At 40.0% G+C, this 20,091-nt stretch overlaps 1 protein-coding gene and 1 long non-coding RNA gene across 12 annotated transcripts in view; one reads left to right on the top strand and one right to left on the bottom strand.

Annotated features, from left to right (window-relative positions):
- Nucleotides 1–20,053, bottom strand: part of LOC724973 (focal adhesion kinase 1) — a 31,788-nt gene extending 11,735 nt beyond the window's left edge. The window contains exons 1-2 of one of the 11 annotated variants that reach the window (XM_006569324.3): nucleotides 19,730–20,039; nucleotides 3,936–4,104 (exon numbers count right to left, since the gene is read on the bottom strand). In XM_006569324.3, coding sequence (XP_006569387.2) covers nucleotides 3,936–4,018 — 83 coding nt within the window. In that variant the 5' untranslated portion in view covers nucleotides 4,019–4,104; nucleotides 19,730–20,039. Of the gene's footprint in view, nucleotides 1–457; nucleotides 1,379–3,935; nucleotides 6,293–12,220; nucleotides 13,051–19,729 lie in introns of those variants that run through there. The other 10 variants (XM_006569318.3, XM_006569319.3, XM_006569320.3 and 7 more) reach the window with 10 other exon arrangements.
- LOC102655609 lies at nucleotides 14,940–17,696 on the top strand. Its single transcript, XR_411503.3, has 2 exons — nucleotides 14,940–15,489; nucleotides 17,400–17,696. It is a non-coding gene; the product is annotated as an uncharacterized LOC102655609 (long non-coding RNA).
- Nucleotides 20,054–20,091: the final 38 nt, after the last annotated feature.

Genomic DNA, 20,091 nt, shown 5'->3' with positions numbered 1-20,091 from the left:
TAACCACTTTCTATAGGAGAAAACGAGGGGAGGTCTCGATCGTGTTTTCCAGGGAGAACGAAACCCTCGAGTCGTTTGTCGAAGGGTGCGAAGATAAAAGAAAAAAAGAAGCAACGGTACAGAGAGAGAGAGAGAGAGAGAGAGAGAGAGAGAGAGGGAGAGAGAGAAGTAGATGAAGCTTGTCCCTGACCCGACACGGACCGGCTCGGCTCGGCTCGACTCGCCGTGATCGGAACCACCACGCACCTGCGACTGTCGCCCACGCACTTTACCTTTCACTATTACTTTCTCTATTGCGCTCTTGCATCGTCACAGCCGCGTAACGAGGCTCGCTTACCTTTGCTTACTTCGTTACGCGAAAACTACTAAGCGATCCTCGCTTCCTCCTTCCCCCCTCCCCCCTATCTCGCTTTGAAAAACGTTATATTTAAAAAATCGCGTTTTCGATTTTTTTTACCTTCTTGGACGGGACACCCTGTGAAATTTCCACGTGCCCAACGTGTCGGGGGTGTAATAGGTGTGGTTGCATCTCAGCTGGCCCAACGAGCACAGTAAACCACCTCCCCCGCCCTTCTTTCTCTTCCATCGTTTACCCCCCCTCGGGCAAGCTTTGTCCCTTTGGCCGAGAAACAACATCTCCTTCGGATCTTTGCCCACCGAATCCAAGTTTTCACCTCGACGACTCGGCCACGAGATCCCGCCGGCCTTTCGCTCCACCAGTTCCAACATTATTCCCCTTTTATCTCTGAATATTTGGGGAGGGGGAGGTGTGTGGAGGAAGGGGGGAAAAAATCGTCTACGGTCGATCGAGACGAGCAACAATCGAAGAAAATTTGCTCGATCGACGATCGATCCCCATGGTCATAGCCGTTGTCCGGGTATCCGTTTCCTCTCCGCTTTCCTTCATCCACCGGTAACACGATTCCTTCGAAGCGCACAACACCGTGTCCACTCGATTCTCTCTCTCGTGATCGATGCAAGGCGAATCGAGACGCCGTGTCGAAACGATCGCATGGGTCTCGTTTTACCAAATTGAATTACATCTGGCCGGGATGGTTTTAAGCCTTGTGCTCGGGCACCGTGCTACAGCACCAGTACGGGGAGGGGAGGGGCGAGGAGAGGCGAGGAACGGACATAGCGTACGTATTTTAATTTCGCGGTGGCTGCTTCCAACTCCCTCCATCCGCCGCTTCAATAGTTCCCGAGACGAAAGAAGACGAAAAAACGCGAATTCCGCTCTTCTCTCTCTTTTCCCGCGCCTCTTCTTCCGCGATCCACCTGCCCCCTCGAGGAGAAACCAATTTACTAGAACACAACGTTTTGCACGCTCTCGGTGTCTCGACGTCGCGCGTCAACCAGAAACTGATCGATCCAATCCCCCCCGTTCTCCGACCGACCGTTCTTTCTTTCCTCTCTGTTTCACCGCGGCTTCAACGCCGCGTGGGACGCCGGTGAAAAATCGCCACGGTTACCGCAATTCCTACGGCGTAAATAAACGGGATGGCGATCAAGTTGTTTCGCGTGCCGGCGCGAACAGACTGCCTGGAGACGTTCGATCGTTCCGCCGTCTTCCGAACTTTCCGATCGTTTCCCAATTTTTTTTTTTTTTCAACCTTTCATTTCTGTTTCGTTTAAACGATTCGATTAATAAACGGGATCGAAAACGAGAAACGAAAAATTAAATTAAATTTATCGGATTTATTTGGACGAGGAAATGCGGGGATGGGAGAAATGCGAAATATCGGGTTCTCGCGACACGATCGAGCCGCGGCGTGAAAGGTTCGCGATGATAATGAGCTACCGGTGTTTAATGACATTTAGGCGAAAGATGGAAGATTAAGAATGCGGAATGTATCGATTAGCGTACTATTATATCGAAATATGATTTACGTCATTACATTACGTAATACAAATATATGTACCGATTAATGCGTAGAATGCGCATAAATAATGTGCATAATCACATCTTTTCGAGATTCGAAAGTCGCTTCCTTCTCTAATTAATTTTCTCTTGGAATATTTTGAATTTCTCGTAGTGGCAAGAATCTCGTCAATCGTATGGAAAAATGTATCCAAGTAATAAAGTAGAGAAGTAGCAGAAATAAGCTTTCACCCAGCCAAGCTCGTTTCTAACTTGTTTCCACTCCTATCCGAAATGATCGTGAAATACGAAAATTCTTATTCGAGCAATCGATTTCACTGGTATTACAATTCTAAAAAATTAAATAATTTTAAAACGTAAAACTCGACGTTCTTCTCTCGTCACGAGAAATGATGAAATTATTCCAGACATCGGATCTAAAATTATAATTGAAAGGTTCGTTGAACCTCGACCGAATCTTCTTGAATAATGAAATTCGAGTTTAACGATACCCTCTTTTCATTTCAAAGTTCGCAACGATCCTGCTTTCAATTTTTCCGCGAAAGAATATTGGATAGGAGGAGAGACAAAGCGTGGATATAGCTACTGTTCACCGTTAGAAAAAAGTCTCGCAGGACGGCACAAAAAAAGTCCTTCGTTAGGACCGCCCATCGTCTCTACTTCAAACGGTTTGTTGACAATTCTACATCACATAGTAGTAGAAAGGATATAATTCGAATATTCAAAATTATTTTCATTTATATAGTTACGAATTTCATTTATGAATAATCATCTAAGATTGAAAATTAAAATGTTTTCGAAACTATTAATTATTTCGATATATCTATAATAGTATGTCTAACTTGTGCAATTATTATCTTAATTATTTGAATATAAAATTACATTTATAAATTAAATTATCGTTACAAATCATAATAATCTACGTATATATTATGAGAAATAAAAAGATTTATATATTACGTACGTTAGAATTCTCCGACTTGTGTGTCCTACGCTAATGCGCCAAGGTTTAGATACGAATCGTTTGAATTAGTGTATGTGACAAATACCACGGTAGAAACAAAAATACGTGTGAAAGTAGGCGTTTCCTACCAAATTAACCAATCGGACTCTGCGAACCTTTCCGCGAGACTTCTTTCTACAGTAAACAATACGTATCTATCGGTGTTTAAGCTATTGCGAATCGTCGCAGACGTCTTTCCAAACTTTTTCCCTCAAACTTTTCTCATTTTCAACGCTTTTCTAACTGCGTATAACTTTCTCCCTAACTGTATCGCGAATAAGTAATAATAATATCCACTTATTTAACCGAGTACGAATCTTTTTCTCTCGATCGAAAAAGTATCGAGAGATTTGAACGGGTAGAAAAGTGGATAATTCAATCCCCGAGAAAACGGGCGAGAAAATTTGCCACCGTAACGAACCATGTTATTCGAGCTTAGTTCAATAAAAGCAATTAGCAAAGTGGAACCGATCTCGTGATAATTTCACCATGGTTACTCGTTCCAATCGACGTAACACGAAAGGAAGAATCCGTTTTCGCGCGAAACTATCTCTCTCTCCATCTCTCTCCATCTCTCTCTCTCTCTCTCTCTCTCTCTCTCTCTCTCTCTCTCTCTCTCCGCATCCATCCACAATCGAACTTTTCCCTCGCGGCATTTTCCTTCATTCGCGAATTGAAAGAGAGAAATTCTCTCTCTCTCTTTTTCAAAGACTTTATGCACGCAAATTGCCATTGGGCGTGCTCTTCAAACGAGCCAACCCCTTTTGTTTAAACGGCTGTTTCGCGGTCCTCGAGATTCTAACAGCTGGATACCGAACACGTCTAAGGAGAGATACAGCCCGGAAAACCCTCAAGGGCCAAAACTTTTCAAAAGCCCTCATACGCGTTATTATATGGAGATTCGATTCGTCGAGAGAAACACGATTTCATCTTTTTACCCTTTGTGGTCGTTTTTTTTCCCCCACTTGTCTCTCTAGTATCGGTTATAGAATAGGGAGATAAAAACTGGATAATCGCATGTTTCTCTCTGTTTTTTTTTCTTTTACTTACTCGGTGGTTTCGAGGTACTGGAAGACCCGGTAAACGGGACGTCGATACATGAAGAGATGGTCCTCGACACGCTCCACCATCATCCTAAAACCACTTCATTCGAAACGGTGGGCCCACTGATCATCACCCACCACTAGTCACTGTTTTCATCGGCGCACAATTTTCTATTCTAGAATATAAATTTCTTCTTTCACTGTTGCACTCGGTCGAAAAAAAAGCAGGCAACGAAAAAAAAAAAAAAAGAACCAAAGCACAAATTTCTGGGGGAAGAACGGTCACATATATATATATACGGTTTGAAACGCGCGTCGGACACACGCGAGGCTGCTTTCCATTCAATTACTTCCTCGTTCACCACCGATGTTTCTTCCTTTTCCGTCGCATTCGCTATATCGCCACTTTCGAATCGATATCGCCGTTGGAAACACACGCATACAGCTCGAAAATTTTAACCAAGTTTTCCCCCAAATATTGAAAACGTCCACGACTTCCTCGCTTTTAAAACCGCTCTCCTGTGTAATCATCGGCCATTTCGATTCCTCTGCATTTCCTTCCTAGAGAATAAGAAAACTTGAACCGAGAAGAAAGAATACGACTTCCAATATAAAATTCTCGCGCGTGCCACGACCGTAACCTGTCTCGAAGACACCGCCTAATGATGAATCAGGACTGTAGGGGCTGCGCGTGAATTCCGCCAAAAGCGGAACACAAAGCTGATGTTAGATTGGAAACTTTCGAGAAATATTTTCGTTTGGAGAAGAAAAAACGATATATCTTGCGAAAGAAAGAAAGCGACTGGTAAAGGCAAGGTACGTGATCTATTTCAAGATGGACACCACCCACGTCTGTCTGCAGTCTCCGCAGAGTCCGACCACCGCAGTGTTATTCCCGTTGGTACGGTAATTAACCTAAGGCGAGCTTCCTAAACCGTTTCTCCGCGTTAAACGTGTGGTGCGCTGTAATAGACGGAGCGCGCGATGAAATAATCCAGCGAGGGAGATCGAAACGGTTTTCGGATCGATCCAACGGGTAAGTAAGTAAAAACGAAACTCTCGAACTACTTATTACATTGAATCGATAAAATGAACAATATTAATCCAATACCAACGATAATAATAATAATAATCTATATCGAGAAAGAAGAAAGAGAGAATTCTAAAGAAAATTGGAAGGAGATACGCGTGGCCGGCACGCAAATTCGAATCTGCGCCCGATTTTGCAAGCCGTGCTGTGCCCGTGTCGCTGACCGAATCAAGGTCGTGCAACCTTGACACGCCGCTTCGAAATCTTCCTCCTCTCCTCTCGTCACCCACCCACTAGTTTCTACTTGAGCCACTTCCTGCCCCATACGTGCCGATCCCTCCCGCAACACAACGGCCAACTTTCCTCACCTTACGACACCATCTCCACCCGCTTCTTCCTCTCACCACCTTTTCTCTCCCCTTCCTCTCTTCATCTCCTCCCTGTACACCAATATAGTTCTGCTTCTCACGCACAGATATATATGTACACGCAGAAGGAAGGAAGGAAGGAAAACCCGGTTTTCCCGGGTGCAATAAACGCGGGGGGGGGTTGACCTTGGCGGAAACGGAAGCGGTCGGCAAGGAAGCACCGAAAACGAGCGCGCCTAGCAACAGAGCGTGTCTCGGCAGCGACGCGCGTCCTCGTCGCCGTCTCCTCCACGGTTGCGTCAGGTATATAACGTTTCGCCGGTTCAAGGGGAGCAGGCGCTTTGCTGGGTGCGGCAGCCTGCGCCGCGACGCCCGGCGTCCTTCCCCCGGTGCGCCCCTCCTCCTACTCCTCCCTCCCTGACACGGCTCGCAACCCCCGACACACGCGGCTCAGGGGCGAACGTTCACCTTCTCTCTCTCTCTCTTCCTCAAAGCCTTTCCGGACTCTGCTTCTACGCGTGTTATTTCGACACCGGGTATATATACGTACATCTCCATCGAGACGTGAAAAAGTTTTAATTTTCAAACGTTGGCTGGAAATGGTTCTCTCGGGCGTTCTTTTTTGGCTGGAACGGAAGTTTAATTCGATCTCACCTTTGCCAAACTTTGCGGTTCGAAGGAGAGGAGGGGGGATGGATCGCTTCTTGTTCCATTAACGGAATTGGTTAAGCTTGAATTCGTTTCGATCTTTTATTATTGGGGAGATAGAAGGGGAGGAGACGTAAGAACGCGACCTTGGAAGGGGAGGGGGAGAGGGAATAATAACCGCAGCCACGCGCAATTAGACCGCAATGTCCGCGGTTGAACGTAACCGATTCTCCAGTGAGAAAGTGTGCATAGGATTCGATTATCACGCGTGATAAAATTGTGAATTTTCTTCTTTTCGAGAAAATCTCCTTTGAAAATTTCGATGGAAGGCAAATTGTATAATATTCGTATATAATTATCACGCGTGATAAAATTGTGAATTTTCCTCTTTTCGAGAATCCTTTGAATCTTCTTTGAAAATTTCGATGGAAGGCAAATTGTATAATATTCGTATATAATTATCACGCGTGATAAAATTGTGAATTTTCTTCTTTTCGAGAATCCTTTGAATCTCCTTTGAAAATTTCGATGGAAGGCAAATTGTATAATATTCGTATATAATTCGTCGATGCAAAAAAGTTTCATCGAAGAATAAGAGAAAAAAAAAAAGTTCGAAATCCCTTCCTTTTATTTTTTCGAGTAACCAGAAATTCCCTTAAATCTAGGAACGAGGATTTAATTCAGCTCGTTGTAACAACGACAACGCGAGGAGGAGGAAACGAGTACGTAACGCCGGCCCGTTCGATTCGTCGTCCCTGATAGCTGAACAACCCTCGAGAACCGGTAGCCGGAATAGCCGCAACCCCGTTCGAGCCTATGCGCGTATATATATATATATGTACGTGTGTATGTAGCGCATACACAACCCTCCCGCCACATCCTGTGACTACGAATGGAATATTCACTGCGGCCTGCACAGCTCGCCTCTCACAGGTCGCAGACCTCTATCCGCAACCTCTTGAAAATTTTCACCTATCTTTATAACGCGGCTCGTACGCGATATAATATCGATTGGGCCAGAGCTTTGAATGAAGAAACGTATACGTAATTATGAATTTCTCCATCTCGATGAGAGATCGTTCTTTTTTTTTTTTATGACGATATGCTTTTAATAATAATATTTCAATATCTTGAATTTAATTAAATGTTTCTGGTCGGGGATTTTGTCCGTCGATCGATTCGAGTAAGTAATTGGAAATCGAGAGGTTGTTTTTTCACGATAAACAAAATCCTATTCAAATCCTTCGTGATATTCTTCTTTATTATTATTCTGATATTCTTTATTCTTTATTAATTCGATTTTTCCAATAATCGTTACTTTCGAGTTGGAAAATTAGATCGAGGCAAATTTTCTTTCTTTCGAAAAATTAGAATCGGCCCTCGTTTCGTTTTTCCAACAAAATGCTTCATCATATCCTTCTTTGCTCTTAATTTTTTTTTTTTCAACAGCTCGTAATAATTCCAATAATCAATTATTTTCGAATTGGAAAATTAGATCGAGACAAATTTTTTCTTTTTCGAAAAATTAATCTTTGTTTCGATTTCCATTCAATAAATATTCGACGAAAAAAAAAAAAAACGAGATGATCAAGGAAGAGTATAAAGTTGTATCTATACACATCTATTTTCCCTAATTTGATTCATCGATCGAGGAATTATTATCGAAATAAAAAGTGACAAACGCGCGATAAGGAGTAGCGCGTATGTGGAGCATGGTCGAGAAACGAGAACGAGAAATTACGCGTTCGAGATAAATTGGGGGCGAGGGGGAGGGGGAGGGGAGGGGGGGATGCGCGATCGATGCTCTTTTCCCTTCTTTGCTCGATCGATCGCTGGAAAATTAAAGTCTCCGCTCTGTAACGGCGGGCGACGACGACGACGAACAACGGACGACGAGACGGAAAGATTTCGATATTCATCCGATATATATATATACCAGAATTCCCGGCACGTAGCTAATCTTGACGCGTCTGCATCGACAACCTCGATTTCGAATAATACAAGGGAGAAAAATGATATCGGCCGCGCCGTTCATCGATTTTTCTCCCCCTCTTTCTTTCGCTTCCACACTCTCTCTTTCTATCTCTCTCTTCGACCAAAGTTTCCATTTTGAAAACGTTGATCGAATATTTCATTGTGCCCGTCTACGAAACACCGTGTCGGCTCGTTCGAGGCAACGTCATCGACCCTGTTTCCTTGTTTCATCATGTTATTTTGCTCCGTTGAAATACGCGAAACACTCCCCCCTCCCGTCGAAAAGGGAGATTCCCTCTATACGCGCGTACGCGCATACATCTCGAATGCAAATTAGTGTGCGAATGGGAAGAGCGCGCGCTATTTTCCATGCGTCCCTCTTTTCAACCTCTTTTCATCCTGCTCTGTCCATTCGTTTCCTTCTCTTCGTAGAGAGAAGGCTTCGTGAGAATGTTGAATTATCGATCCACGGCCAGACCGAAGGTCTATCGCTGCTGACAGCTGCCGCTAACGAATAAGAGAGAGAGAGAGAGAGAGAGAGAAAACTCAGCTTTGTAAAAAGAGGAGAAAAATGCGAATAACGAACCTTTCTTTCTCAAGATATTTTATATATATATGTGTGTATTTTTTCGAAACATCGTGTTTTAGCATTCTACATCCTTTCGTCGAGTTTCCCTTCCCCGAGTGCGCGTACTTTTCGCAAAAGTATTTTCTCAGTAATTACACGGTTCGGTGCATGAGAGACGGCCTTGAACTCTGTACTACACGCAAGCATACATAGGCATACGTGGTTATACGCGTCATCCGGTTCGCGACCGACAATGAGCATCATCCCTTATCATCCGCTTATCACCAACGTTTTTCCCATCGGCTCGTTCCTTTCGTTTCGTTGCATTACGTATGTCACACGAAGCAGGCAGATAACAGCCACGTGGACGTGAGAATTTACGCGAGACGTAACGTGTTATTATTTCGCGATCCCTTCTTAACACGTCAAATTACGTACGTTTCGTATTTCACTCCAGTTTATCTAAATTCCGTTATTTTTCTGTGCATGCACAAGTAAAATCAAACGCGTAATAAATAACGATCGAAAAAAGATTTATTATAATTACAAAACGTGTTATAATACGAGTATACCTCGCGATTGATTCAATATCATCGATTTAAATTACCATTGGTTGTAATTGGATATATACGCCTCGGTTTCATAAATCTATAGATATAAATAGACAGACGGGGATCTCGCAAACCGATCGAATTTACAAATATTTTAATACAATCTTTAAAAAGAGGAAAAAAGATATCGGATATTTCCTCGATATATTTAAATTTGACGAAAATGCATAAGTATTCTCTCTCTCTCTCTCTCTCTCTCGTAGACTAGATTTTAAAGAGACGAGGAAAAATTACGAGGACGTGAATCAACGAGTTAATTCACGTCGGCGCTCTCTCCTTTTCGCACGGCCCGGTAGGACGTATGATAAATGCGTGGCGCTCGTGTATCGAGTGTAACGGCAAAAGCCGGCCCTCTGAAACAAAACGAGCCGAGGAATAAATAAAATGCCGATAGGTTTCGCGCCGCGTTACGCGATTCGTACGCGAACAAAAGTATCTCCAAGTTCATCGAACCAAACCAACTCGTCGCGTGCGATAGGCGGAACAATGGGCATCGAGCAATTGGTTCGGATGCGTTTCGTCCTGCTCGAAACGTACGACACCGGTGTTCCACGCGTCGTTACTTTCACACGCGCGCGCGCACCACGCGTTCGAGCATTCGAACGACGACGGGCCACCGACTTGCGCGCGCATTCGATGTATCGCGTCCATCTACGAATTAACGGTTAGAGGATAACGAACAGGCGAGACGAGATTCGTAGGATTAAACCGTTGTCGAGAAGGGCTTCGATCACGATCGTTGCTTTTCAACTTGTACGGTATCTGTAGGGGAAAAGAAGCAATGTATAATTTAATCAATCCCCTGTTCGAGAAAACATTGATACATACTTAACTTTTCTTTCAAATTGAAATTATTAAAGATAAAAACACTCGATGATATTTCGTTTAAAAGAAAACTCGAGATATCAACAGTAGATAATGTGTTACAACTACTCTTTCCCCAAGAATTTTTACCTAATTTGTAAGTTGAGAAAACACGAAACGACCATTATAAGTAAATTGCTCGATCGGGGAACGATATGCAGTGGCCATAAACGACGTTGCGGATGGCGTATCGCGACACTTCCGCTCCCTGGTTGCGGACGCGTTCCAACCAATACACGCGAGGAATACGTAGTCGCGTGATGGAGGTGCATAGCGGTGGTTTTGAAAAAAAGGCGTACGTGCCATCTCGCAGCTGCGCCCTTAATAATTATGCGGCGAGCATATTTGCCGAGTGACGACGGTGGTCCAACATGGCGGTGAGCACGGTGCGCTTACTCCTATTTCCTTTTTCGACGCCTATTGACAGGTGATTCAACGGATGGAACATCGGCAATTGTTCCTCCTTCGCGAAGAACGTGCCCTGCCTCGTTCTTCGACGACGCGCAAGAGTAGATAACGAGAGAGAAAAAAATTCGTCACGTGACGAATATACGAAAATCGAGATTTTAGATTTTGCAAATTACCAATAGAAAAGAATGATATCCAAAATGTCGTGGAATTTTTTATCTTTCATTTGCTTCTCTCACGGATTTAAAAAAATATACGAGAAAATGATCGGTCCTAGTAAATATTATTTATATAAAGAAAAAGTCTCTTTTTCAAAAGAGATCCTGTATCACGAGATTCGAAATAAAATATGATTACAGATGTGAACCGTTTCTATAACGACGCGAAATATTCTATTTTGTATAAATCGATATCTTCGTTGCCTATAAGTGATTGCGCATGGTCACGAGCGAGCGAGTTAACGGACTCGTCAGTGCGTGAACATGCGCAGATCTATACTATACCTATCTTTTCGAGATAGATACGCAGAAGCACAGGAACGAGCATAGAGACAAGAAGCTCGTGTATATAAATAGCTAGTTAGGGTCGATGGACAAGCTAAAGAGGCGAATGCGAATCGCAAGGATTCATTCACCTGCACCGATCGCCAATCTTCGTGGAAGGAAAAATGTATCTCCTTCAACGAATTCCTGGCCAGTATATACGGTGCCGTTTCGATAAAGAGCGTGTGTATGTGTGTGTGTGTGGAAAGAGAGTGTGGATTGTTCGGAATCAAGATGGAACGAAGAATAACAAGCTATGAAACGAGAAGTGAAAATCTAAAATATAAATAATTCGAATCGAGCGAGGTGATCGACCTTCTTTCTCGTTTAATCTATAAACTTCGACTTTTAGTCATCGATGAATCAAAAGATAAAATTGATCGAATAATAAAAATATGCGCAATCGAATCATAAACATGTGTTTATTTCGGTGGAGTAAAAACTTTTTTTGGTTAGCACTTTTTCTTTTTCTTTTTCTTTTTTTGTACTTAATGCGCTTCAGTGAGTCACTTTTCCGAGAGGTGGATGAGCTAAAGCGAAATAACTTTGATATAACGAATGGAACACGTGAGAAGAAGTCTTAAATTCCGTGACATTTCCGCCAATCGTATTCTTCTTTTTCTTTTCCCCCCCATTTCGTTCCAGTGATGCGACGAGATTGAACGAAACAAATCGAGAATGTTTCGTTCAATCCAAGTCGAATCGATTAATTTTATCATTCAACCGTATCTTGGATATTCTCGTTTAATCTATGAAAATCGGTTGAGAAATCTTTATAAAAAAAATTATAGATACATCAATCATCGATCGAAAAGATCTTACGATTTTACTTTCTCAATTGTGTTTCAACGCGTGAAAAGCCAAGTGACGACGAACTTCTCTACATGTGTCGCGAAGAGGTATTCATTCGATCGAGTATATATATATATACATATATGTGGACGTTGGCGGACGTGCATTGTGCCTGGGTGAAATGCGAGCAAATAAATAGTTGGATGCCGTGGTGGCGAAAGTTTCGCGTGACAGAAAGCTTAGATAAGGCTACGAGGAAGCAGCGTTTATCGAAGATCAGACGACAGACGACACATATATATATATATATAGATATATACATGTCATATATGCCGCCACGAGTAGGTCATGAGTAGATCGTGAACATAGAGGAAAAATTAGCGCTGTTTCGTCGAGAAAAAATTAAGTAGTGATTAAATTTTTGTCGATGTTCGAAGAAAATAAAAATATCTTTTAATAAAATTAACAGAAATTGTAATGGAATTACGATGACAAAATTGATGATCTCTTTATAAGAACGAAACAATGACGAATAATTGCATCTTCTCGTTGGAATGACGAAGGCGTGACAACGTTCGTATTGCTTCACGTCGAATTAACGCCACTTTACGCGGCTTCCAGCGGCACCGAAGTGGGCATAAAGAGACGGTAAAAATACGACGATTATTTTCGGAACGAGTCATGGAACCCGGTTGCTGCACCAATCAAGAACTTCTGGCTCTGGCGAAGCTGCTTCAACTATACACATGGTAACCATAACGCTATTAATTTTCAACAGTTTTTTTCTCCTGACATACTTATATATAGTTTGCCATGTTTTTTTCATCTATACATTTTTCCATCGTTACGCACAATCTTTCCAAAATTACACTTCGATCGACACTTGACCGATTCTCGCGACCTCATTGCAAACAACCGTCAATTCCCATGTCAAGATCGCGTCAAGACGATGAAAATGGATGATCGTCTTTTACGCCTTGGACGATCACAATCAACGTAAATAATCACATCAACACATTACACCACTGCTTGTCGAACCTTCGTAAGAACGTTCCGCGTAATCGGTAAAAACGTTTCGACGCGAAATCGCGCGACAGTCGATCGACATCCGTCGTCTCGATAGGTCGATCACGCCGAGCTAAATGGCGTGGAACGAAACATCAACGTATAATAATAAAACCAAAAGAAAAGAAAAAAAAAAAATGAAACGAAACACGATGAAGAATGAAAAATGGGGTGTGGACCCCGTTTGGTGTAACTTTCGCCTCTTCGATGCAAACAGCCTTGCGGCAAACCAGCAACTGTCTCTTCTCTATGAGAAGCTACCGTGTCTCTCTCGAATACGACACGCGCACGCACTTCATCCTTCGTCTCTGTTTCTCACTCTCTCCTTCCATTCGTTCCCTTGCACTCGCGCGCAACAGACTTTTCTTCCTTCTCGCTCTCGCGCCACCATGCGTCATTCTCTCTCTTCACTGACTACACATTCGTTCTCTTGTTCACGAACTTCACGCCTCCATCTTTCTTTCTCTTTTCGATAAACAAGCGAGTTCACCTTTTTTTTTTTTTCTTTTACTTTAGGGCCGCTTGATCATTTGTTCATCCACGAACGAAGAAAGTGTGCGTGAACGACATTCAGATCCTTGAATATCGCAGCGGTAGTTCGACTTCGATTCGATCACATTTTCTTCGTCAGGTGTTGGCTTAACAACCTATACCTAACCTAACTTATCTTTTCTGTTTTTTTTTTATCATCACGAATTTTGTCACGCTTTGTAAACAACGCGTCAATAATTTTTCACGATATCTTCGAGCTTATCGAACAACCATTACGAAAAATTGTTTAAAAACAATCGATCGAAATACTTTTGGCAAGTAAGACAACATGGCTTACGTAATTCGATGGAACACGGTCAATAATTAAAATTGAGAGTCGAGGTAAAATCAGAGAACTGCTTTCGTTGCGTATGAATTAATATCGATCGCGGTTCAATCGATAAATGTTTGATGTTTGTTCGAGTTGGTGATCTCATATATTATTGGGTGTAAAATGAAAAGATTTTCAAAACTTCGACTCGGAAACACGATAGATGCTATTGTTATCCGAATCTGAAAGGGGGCGCTTTTTTACGAGCGGTCAAATAATGTCAAGTAATTCGTACATGCTACTATTAGATGTTATATTTACATTTATGCGTATGAATTTCACAACTTCTTTTTTACGGATGAAAAAGATATTTTTTTACAATTACTAAATTTGATTTCGATGATTTGATTCTTTGAAAGACTAGTAATTTAAAATTAGTAACTCGATAATCGAAATTTTTCATCTCGATGTTTAATAATTTTCATAACCTAGCAAGTTGAAATATTTTTTTCGACTTTTTAAGAAAATAGAGATATTCATTTAACTTTGAATTTTCAATGTCACGTTACATTACCTTGCTTAAAGACGGCACAAAGAAAAAAAGACTATTGTTCGCAAAAGTTTGTATTCCACACTGTATTCGTATGTATATACATATTACGCATGTATACAGGTACTTATGTATGCATATAGAAGTTTAAAATGGTGCAATTTCCATAGTGAGAGGATTCTTTGGAACGATGGAAATACAAGAGAGTGACGTATAAAAAGAAATTAGAAAGAAGCACACTTGTGCGTGCATCTACACACAAAGATGATGAGCCGAAGGAACAAAAGCTAAGAGAAGAAAAACAATGTGCTTTCTAACGGGGTAATGTCGTAGTACATATAAAGTAGAGTATGGAAACTTGGCTTGTGTTTTCACTCCGCGACTCGAACGATCAGCAAATATCTCTCGGTAAACATTTCCTTTTTAACACACCATATTCTTTCGTAGAAGCAACGATTTATACTTATGCATTTATACTTTTAGCATTATGTTGTTTATTTCGATCGCAAAAATCTGTAACGAGTAGCAAAGTTGGCGCGCACGCACATGCGCACACTCGACTTGAACCTAACCTAATTTGCACATAGTTACTCGCGAATAATAATAGATATCGTACGATTTGATTTCCGGGATAAAAGTCTGACATTCACATCCGTTTAATTATAATAGCAACAAGAAAGAGGAAACCGAGTCATCGAAATTTATGATTCGTGTCTTGCCTTATCCTGATCATAAACGGAAGGAATCGTAAACCAAGCGAGACCAAAACTGCATAGAAATCGTACATCTGAGAAAAGATACCGGTAGAGTCACGTCCGTCTCATAAAATCGACCCACGTCGCGGTGCTTAGCACAGCCACACCACCAGTGTGCTCTTCTAAACGAGAGAAGACGAATCAATTGAAATTCATTAAAGTTCAACCACAAACCGAGATCTCGCGTATATGAACTGAAGGATCGGACAGAGGGCGCTCGTGCTTCCGTCAAACGGTTATATTATTCGAACATTGTTAATTCCGTAACAATGCATGTCGCGTATCAGTGTTAATTTTTATCTCGTGCAATAAGATTCTCGACACTTGAGGATGGTTGAGTCACCACGTATAAGACATCTTCTACGATAAGTATATATATATGTATATACATATACATATATATATATATATGTGTAACGAAATAGAGAAAGAAAGGCAGAAAGATTTCACGCGGTCAGCGTCAATATGTGGCATTAAACATGCTGAAAAAGGATGTTAAAGGATAATGGGGATAACGTCGAAAGACGTGGATGAGGCAAAGCGAGCTTGTCGTTTCTCACGTGGTTGCTTACAATGGCTAATAGGTACGTACACATGTACGCGCGCATATATAGATTCGTGTGTACGATCAGGGAAGAAGAAAACCAGGAACCAGACGGTTGTCTGGCCGCTTTGCGCCGCTCGTTCCACGGGAAAACTTTACTAATGAAAGTAGCGTAATTGGCCGGTAACTAAATCATGTTACATGGTCAAAACGAATCGTGGTTCTCTAATTTTCGCTTAAATTGCCTCGATAAGCAGACTTTCGAGAATGTTAACTCTCTTCATCGCGAATGCACGACCATCATACATTATTATTCGTTGAAATAGAATAGAAATCAAATAATATCGAATTGAATTTAAATTTTCCAATTAACTTTAACTTAACTTTTTTTTATGAGAATATACGTATTAACTTAATTAATGAGAAATATAGGAAGATATAGAAGGAAGGGTTAAAAAAACTAGCAGAAAGAGGAAGAAGAAGGAAAAAAGGAAACAACGATAAAGAAGACTGAAAAATGATGTGTAGGCTGTACGTCTGAGTAGTCACAGACGTTATTCGTCTAGCTTTCACGCTTCAATGGAGGAATCTTAGTCTTTCGTGTTGCTCTTTTCGAAAATAGCTTAAAAATAGAAAATTGAAAAAAGTAGAAAATATAATTGTATCGAAACGATTGATATATCGATAAGTAGATAAATCTAAACGAGGTTATAATACACGCGCATGCGCATAAAAATGCACATATATATATATATATACACAATAGGTCTGATTAACGAGGCCTGTAATTAATTGCTCTTCTATCTCACAAACTCTGCCGGAAAAGAGAAACGTGAACGCGAATCCTTGGTATTTTTATCGGCAAGTAGCGTTAATTACCGTGGTAAAATTACCGATATCATCTTGGTAATCCAGTTAAAACATTACCGACCGCGAAATTATTTACCACCGGAAGCTCGATTCGTCGTGCGTGCGATTTTCATTTTTTTTTTTTTTTTACATCGAAACGCGATTCTTGAATTTTCCTTAATTTAATAAATAAACAATAAATTTTTTACTTGCTCGTTCTGAAATCTGAAGAAAAAAAAAATAAAATAAATAAATGAAAGAAAAAAAAAAAGAAAAAGAGACACGAGAGAATTCAAGCCTGGCCCAAGGCTTATCTATGTGGACGACAGAGGTAAAGGACTAGCGGATAAGATAACGTATCGCGAAGGATAAACAGTGGCTCATGACAATAGTAGTCGTGCATCCCCGGAGCTTCCGGTTTCGCCCATGAAAAATAAAGCATCCCGTAATGCGAGATAACGCATTACACACACACACACGCGCGCGCGCAACGTGTGTTTTTCGTAGTAGATGTGGTTTTATCGCTTTGCTTGTTATAAATTGAAAAATAAAAAAAAAGAAAAATCGAGGAAGAAGAAAATCTAGCGTAATCGTCCTCGACGTCACGATTAATTAAGGACAGAATCGCGTGACCGGAAACGAATGAGAACCGAGTACCGAGCGAACTATGTAAGCATAGTTCTCCGTTTCCATTTTGCACCAGTACCGATGCCGTAACGTTATAAAATGAAAAAAAAAAAAAACATTTTGGAATATCGATTATCTTAACTAACTGATTGTTAAATTTTAATCGAATCGAAAGCGTAAAAAAAAAAAAAAATGAAATATCGATTATCGTAACTAACTGATTGTTAAATTTTAATCGAATCGAAAACGTAAAAAAAAAAAAAATGAAAGCGAATATCGAAATAGACGTGTAAATTAATTTCGAGTGCGTAGGAGGATTCCATTTAAAATGAAAAAATAGTGGGACGAGACGTGAAAGAAACCGTAAAATTTCGATTATGCGTGCCCAAAAACGGGTATATATATATATATATATGTAAGCAGAAGAATCGATGAGTTATAAGAAAAATTTGCTGAACGCGTAACATTTTGCAGGTTATTATTTCTTATACGAGTCGAGAAGAGGGGTATACGATAGAAATTGCGCTCGATGAAACACGCTTCCTATTATTTTTGTGTTTCTTTAAACGGCCGTCAAAAGAATTTTTATTACGACACAATGCGCCACTCGAAGAGAAATTTATCTCTCTTGTGTACCGGTTGAATGCTCGTAGACGGTGCATTTCGGTCCGTTTATGAGCGCAGAATGGGATTTACATACACGCGCAGAGACACGCGAGATCCCGCCACCCCTATTTAATTCCATATTACCCTTCCTGAAAGGAACAAAAAGAAAAGAGAGAGAGAGAGAGAGAGAAAAAAGAACGGATGTGAGATCCGGTTCGAGGTCGATTTACGTGTTCAAGGCTCGAGAGCGTGTGACATGACCATTAAAACACAATAGATTATTTCGAATTTCGAGGGAGCTCTTATGTATATGATTAATTTCAATGAAAATGCACGTGAGAATTTCTAATTGACTTCCTTAGTTTTTCTGAAGAAAGCAAATAGTCGATCCGACTATGTGTCAACTTCGACTATGTAATCAAAAATCTATTTCTATCACGAAAGATATACGTATATTATATATATATGTAATATGTAAAAGGTTACGATTCTCTCTTCGTTCGATATTTAATCGCGATAAATTAATGCAACAGAGCATAATAGATAATAGATTTATAATTATAATAATAAATAAAATAAAAATAAATTCTTATTGCAACGTAATATTTTAATTTTTATGTAGAATATTCGATAAACAATTTCAACGATATACTATTGTCCGTAGAGATGTATCCGTCAAAATATTTCATCGTTTTTAAATAGATATAATAAATATATTATGTATTCTCTTATATGAGAAATTCCAATAAATTGTACATATATTATATATATATGCGCGCACGCGTATATGTGTATGTGTGTGTACAGCGGTGACGATACGTGCCAATTGGAAGTGCAAAAGTAATCTGTAGGTCAACTTGCTAGGAAATTCATTTAATAAAGAAGAACGAGACAAGGTGCCGTTACGATTGATCGAGGACGACTTCTCGATTGCTGCTTTCATTTGTATTGAGCGCAGCCTAACTCGACGATCCAATAATCGATAGATTCGTATAAAATTTTTTTTTCACCGTCAAACATTTTCCTTCTCTTTTTATTCTATTTTCGAGTTCGATGAAAAAGAATTTTCGCTAAAATGAATTGTAACATAAAAATTATATATCATGTATAATATAATATGATCTTACTTTTGGTTAAATTTATCTCATATAATTATCGAACAATGATTATATAACATAAAGTAAATAAAAGTAAAAACTACATACAATGTACAAGAACTGTTACAAATTTGTAAATACAAAAAGAACAATCGCGACGAGTATACGAAGTATGTAAAATAAGAAAAACGATCGATGAATTTAATTACATGCAACATTCATTCTTTCTCTGACTGCTGAAATTCTTAACTTGGTATCATCATCACAAAATCGTCAAGTCGTTGATACGAAGATAAATGATAAGATAATAAAAAGATGGATGAAAGGTCGGTAAATATATCGAGAGATCTGAATTATAATTAACAATACGTTTGCAGTTAAATATCATTTATATCAAACAATTTTTCTACTCTGCAATTGTAATTTTATTAAATACGCGATTTTGAACGTTATAAAAATTCGTATCTCGAAATATTTAGTTATTATAAGTATCCATGTGTCATAGATTCGATTTAATTCGACATACAATATCGATATTTAATATTCATGTATTTTTCACGTTATTGTAATTAATAAATTATAATAATAGTATAGTATTCTTTTTTCTTGTCATATAAGAATAAAAAAGTAAAATACATTAAAATAGATTATGAGATTAAAGTATGACCTATTTCTATATATATATGTAATTAAACGTTCGAATAAAAGTTTACCGAATATCGAAAAATCAAAAATAAAGATAAATAAAAGATGATATTCGACGTATTCGATAGATTATATGCATAGATTAAAGACAACTTCTAGAAGATATATAAGATGGTAAGACACACGGAAGAAGGAAAACCTTTCTCTCACATAATGATTATTCAAAGCATTCCATGTGTCATCCGACAGCAGCATCATTTTATGTAACACGATTCGTGTAATCGTGATCCTTTTTCGCCGGTGTAACTAACACACAGGGAGGCTCAAAGATGGCCACTTCTGTCTTTCGCTTATCAAAGTTTTCCACACGTTATTTAACTGACTATACTTCATTTCTATTACGATCCTTCAATTATCCGATCAAAAATAAAATAAAGATTAATTATCGGTACTTACGATAACGACGAATCCCGTAATATTCCAGTGATCCGCTTCGGAAGCACTTCTGTATCAAAGACAAATCCACCACCTGATCTCAAACTTTCGAGATCGAGGAGCTCGTTTCACTAATTGGATCAACTTTACACTCAATTATTTTAACGAAAAATAGACGGATGCTTGGCATACGATTCAAAGATCAACAAAAACACTGTGTCGGGAAAGAAATCGTAAATAATACGCGAAGCACACGACTCATCCGTAAATTCGATCGGTTTCGATCAGTTGTCGTAAACACTGGCCGCCATATTCCTTCAGCACCTGTCAATATCAGCGAATATTACTGCCATCTTGCGGCAATCGTATCGATGTAAATGTTA

Source organism: Apis mellifera, linkage group LG4 (genome assembly GCF_003254395.2).
Source record: "Apis mellifera strain DH4 linkage group LG4, Amel_HAv3.1, whole genome shotgun sequence".
In the NCBI taxonomy this organism is placed as follows: domain Eukaryota; kingdom Metazoa; phylum Arthropoda; class Insecta; order Hymenoptera; family Apidae; genus Apis; species Apis mellifera.
This window is presented reverse-complemented; position numbering and strand designations above follow the sequence as displayed.